Below are 3,996 nucleotides of genomic sequence, written 5' to 3'. Positions count from 1 at the left end.
GCTACAGAAGATACTTACATGTTTCCCAGAAGACAAAATAAGTTAAATTTACCCTGATCTTCAAATTCAAAAAGATTTCACCTCCAGGCTCTTAATGCTTCGTGTTTCCTTCTGGAGGATCAGTGAGCATTTTAACTTTTTGTAATAGTTGTGTATGAGTCCCTCAGTTGACCTCAGTGTGAAAAGATGGATCTCAAAATCAAACAGTCATTATTGGAAAGGATAAAAATATGCAAAAGATGCTGGAAAACCAAAGAATTTGTGGGACCTGAAGGATTTTTCTGAAGAACAGCAGGTGGGCCCTCTGAGCCTTTTATGCTCAAGGCCAGTTCATGTCAGTCGTTCCTCTTTCATGACATGGCGGGATTGTATTGGTTCCCCATAGCGTCTAGCAACGCAGTACTCGTTCCCGTATCTCAGGGAACCGAGGTTACGCAAGTAACCGAGTACGATCTTATAATCATACAGTCATTGTTGGAAAGGGTTCAAATACACAAAAATGCTGAAAAACCACAGAATTTGTGGGACCTGAAGGATTTTTCTGAAGAACAGCAGGTAGTTTAACTGTTCAGGACAAACAAGGGACTCATGAACAACTATCACAAAAAAAAACAAATAAAAAGTGATCATCCAGGTAACAACATAGTATTAAGAATCAAGCGTATGTAAACTTTTGAACAGGGTCATTTTTTTTTACTCAACTGTTATTTTCTCTTGTGGACTATATGGTAACATCTTTTATATGAAATATCTTATTCAGGTCAGTACTAAATAAAAACTTTAATTGTTTTTACTTTTTTTTTCAGTAGTCAGTCTATTTAAATGTGATTATTATCTTTTTCAGGTTATCAAGCAGTGCTGAATGAAGTATTTAGAGTTATTGGTGAGTGTCTTGCCATCAGTCCTTCACCACTCAGCATTATTGAATGTACAGTAACATGATGCTCCATTAGGAATGTGCTCTCTAGCACTTAAATCGGATCAGTGCATGTCATGTAATTTTCATGCATTTCTTTCTCTGTTCTTGTAGCCAATTCTTCAACCGAGCTCAAGGTTATGAGCACAGAACATGGAATCATTCTCTACTCATTCGTTGTGCACTATATTGAAGATCTCCGCATTGGCTGGCTTCACAAGTAGGCTTCCTGCCGCCCTTCTTTATCTACCAGTGTGTGTGGGCTGTTTTAATGTGACTTCAGTGTCACATTAGCCACATAAAAGAGTATATTGAAACAGTTTCAGACAAAATTTCTTCCCAATCCAAAGTTTTGTCAATCTGTTTGCTCACTGTACCGTATCACCTCAAGAAACCATGGCCAATGACCTTGTGTGTTTTCCCTTTGTTTCTAACTGGCTCCAGAGAATCAAAGATCTCCCACTCAGACAGAGTGCAGTGTGGAGTCACCGGAGAACAGCTGTGGCTCAAAATTAACGAGCCCACCGAGAAGGATAAGGGCAAATATGCCATTGATATCTTCAATGGCCAAGGCAGCGTCAAGAGAGTTCTTGACTTGTCAGGACAAGGTAAGAGCTCAGGTGTTCCAGCACAAGCAACCTTGCAGTACTTCTGCATTCATTCTAGGATATTGTGAACTTATTTTGTTATAGTTTACTGTAATTTATTGTATTTATTTTTATTATATATTATATTTTATATACAATTTCATTTATATACCTAGTATTACCTTTATATTATTCTGTTTTAATGATTTATCCCCCTATCATTCCATTACAAAGAGTGGGTGGAAGCATTTGAAGAATTCAAGAGGCTGAAGTAAGTTTAAACTAATGAAAAACTTCACATTCTATTAATGTGACAAGGATTTGTTAATTTTCTACTTTTTTATGGTCAAGACCTCCTTGCATAAGCTGTGAGAATAACACTAAAATAGACCACCCATGAGTGCGTCACAGGAGGCTTGCAGTGAAGCATTTCCTGATATTGAAAAATGTGAGAAGCATGTATCAACTTTGGAGTCACTATTTAAAGACCTAAATAACTGCGTGTTTATCTGTCTTTCCTTCCTCAGGGCAGCGGCTATAGCAGAGAGAAGTAAGTGATTGTCTTTGCTGTTATTATTGTGCTCTGACATTGTGTACAGATTCACAATGTCATGCCATAAAAGCAATCCAATTTGAATGTTTCAGTTGCAGCATTATTATTCTGTGTTCAGTAGATGAAATTAATATGCCTGAACAAACATTTCATCACAATTCCTTTCTTTAGAGAGAACAGATATTGATTTGGTTCATCACATATTAAAGCTTCTTGAAACAGCTTATTAAATGGTTTGTGTATCTGCAGATCGTGCTCGTGTGGTGGGTGGCCTACCTGATGTAGTCACCATTCAGGAGGGCAAGGTAATACAATCAATCATATATGTGCATCATATTTCGTAAAGAGTTTATTGATAATGTGGTCTGACATTTCATCCCTCTTCACCCTTTTCAGTCCCTTAACCTCACTGGCAACGTATGGGGTGATCCAGTTCCCGAGGTCAGCTGGGTGAAGAATGATAAAGCGCTGTTGTCTGACGATCACTACATGCTGAAGTTTGAGCATGGCAAGTTTGCCAGCATCACCATCGCTGCTGTTAAAACCATCGACTCGGGAAAATACGCCCTGCTGGTGAAGAACAAGTATGGCACAGAGGCGGCAGAGTTTACCGTCAGTGTCTACATCCCGGAGGATGAAGGCGAGAAGAGGGAGTAAAGACACGCACAGAGGGAGGGAGGGGTTTAACAGATGACCAGTATACTTTCCAAAGCATTTTAATTCAAAGCATGCCCACCCACAGTGCAATATTGTATGGTTTTCCCTTAATTAAACATGTTGGTGATTAAAAAATTAATAATTAATCAAATGGAAATAATTTTCTCAAATAATGTGACCGATATATGCTAGGCTTTTTGGCTTTTCACACTATACTTAACCCAGGATTAAAGGGATAGTTCATCCAAAAATTAACATTCTGTCATCATTTAATCACCCTCAAGCTGTTGAACACAAAAAAAATATATATTTTGAAGAATGTTGGTAACCAGTTGACCGTAGCCATTGACTTCCATAGTATTTTTTTTTAATACTGTCAATATCAGTGGCTACCGTCAACTATTTGGTTACCAACAGTGTCTGTGCCACGAGAGGGACTGGCCTGGCCACTTCGGTACTTGTGCCCCCCACCTTACTGATTTCTACAGTGGGACAACCCCACCAGGCACGTGATTTCTACCGTGGCCTAGGCCCCCTCTAGAAATGCCCCCCACCCCCTAGTTGTTATGTTTACCAAAATATATTTTTCTGGGATCACAGAAGAAGAAAAAAATTCATAGAGGAACTTGAGAGTGAGTATGACAGATTTTTCATTTTTGGGTGAACTATCCCTTTAACATTTTTTAAATTATGAGTTAAGTCTACTCTAATGCCTTAAGCAGGGTTTCACATTTGGAATTTGGAATTTGGGGAGCGAGGTTATGAAGCCTTGCTGCCATTCTGGCTTCAAAAGTATACAGTGTGAATTGCTAACCCAGACTAATGTATTAACTGTATGGATAAGTAAACATATTGAGGTGTTAACCTTACAATTGTGGTGCCATAGGTATTTCTAATGTATAAGCCTAATGAAATATGGGCATTTCTTAATCTTGGGTTAAAAGAAAAGTTTGCGAAGCCCATTTTGCAACTTATGATATATGTATCTCATTGCTTTATGTAATCGCAGTGTACCTGCAGGTAATAAAGACATTTGGGTAAGACAATATTAACATGTTTTGAATTAAAACGCTTTGGGTGTTGCTTATTTCTAAGCATAAACTGGAACATAGTGCAAAATTAGCATGTATCTCAACTTGTCTGATTTTAATTCAAATTGGTTGTGTAGTCTCCAGTGTCAATCTACTGCTTTGTGAAAAATTCTCATTTAACAGTAGACAACAGAATGTTAAAGGTTACTAAACCAATCATGTGATTTGGTAAATCCTTTCTCAGTAAAAAAA

The 3,996-nt window shown here is 38.0% G+C and overlaps 1 protein-coding gene across 3 annotated transcripts in view; it reads left to right on the top strand.

Annotated features, from left to right (window-relative positions):
- The window catches only part of LOC107664077 (M-protein, striated muscle-like), a 25,892-nt gene extending 22,928 nt beyond the window's left edge, over positions 1-2,964 (top strand). For all 3 annotated transcript variants that reach the window (XM_016454529.1, XM_016454528.1, XM_016454526.1), the window contains 7 exons: positions 845-883; positions 1,031-1,136; positions 1,361-1,524; positions 1,738-1,774; positions 2,031-2,053; positions 2,306-2,361; positions 2,453-2,964. In XM_016454529.1, coding sequence (XP_016310015.1) covers positions 845-883; positions 1,031-1,136; positions 1,361-1,524; positions 1,738-1,774; positions 2,031-2,053; positions 2,306-2,361; positions 2,453-2,713 — 686 coding nt within the window. In that variant the 3' untranslated portion in view covers positions 2,714-2,964. The remainder of the gene's footprint in view (positions 1-844; positions 884-1,030; positions 1,137-1,360; positions 1,525-1,737; positions 1,775-2,030; positions 2,054-2,305; positions 2,362-2,452) is intronic.
- Positions 2,965-3,996: the final 1,032 nt, after the last annotated feature.

The sequence above is a fragment of the Sinocyclocheilus anshuiensis genome, unplaced genomic scaffold (genome assembly GCF_001515605.1).
Source record: "Sinocyclocheilus anshuiensis isolate Anshui unplaced genomic scaffold, SAMN03320099.WGS_v1.1 scaffold23, whole genome shotgun sequence".
Lineage (NCBI taxonomy): Eukaryota > Metazoa > Chordata > Actinopteri > Cypriniformes > Cyprinidae > Sinocyclocheilus > Sinocyclocheilus anshuiensis.
Note: the sequence above shows the minus strand (reverse complement) of the source record. Positions and strands in the feature narration are given on the sequence as shown.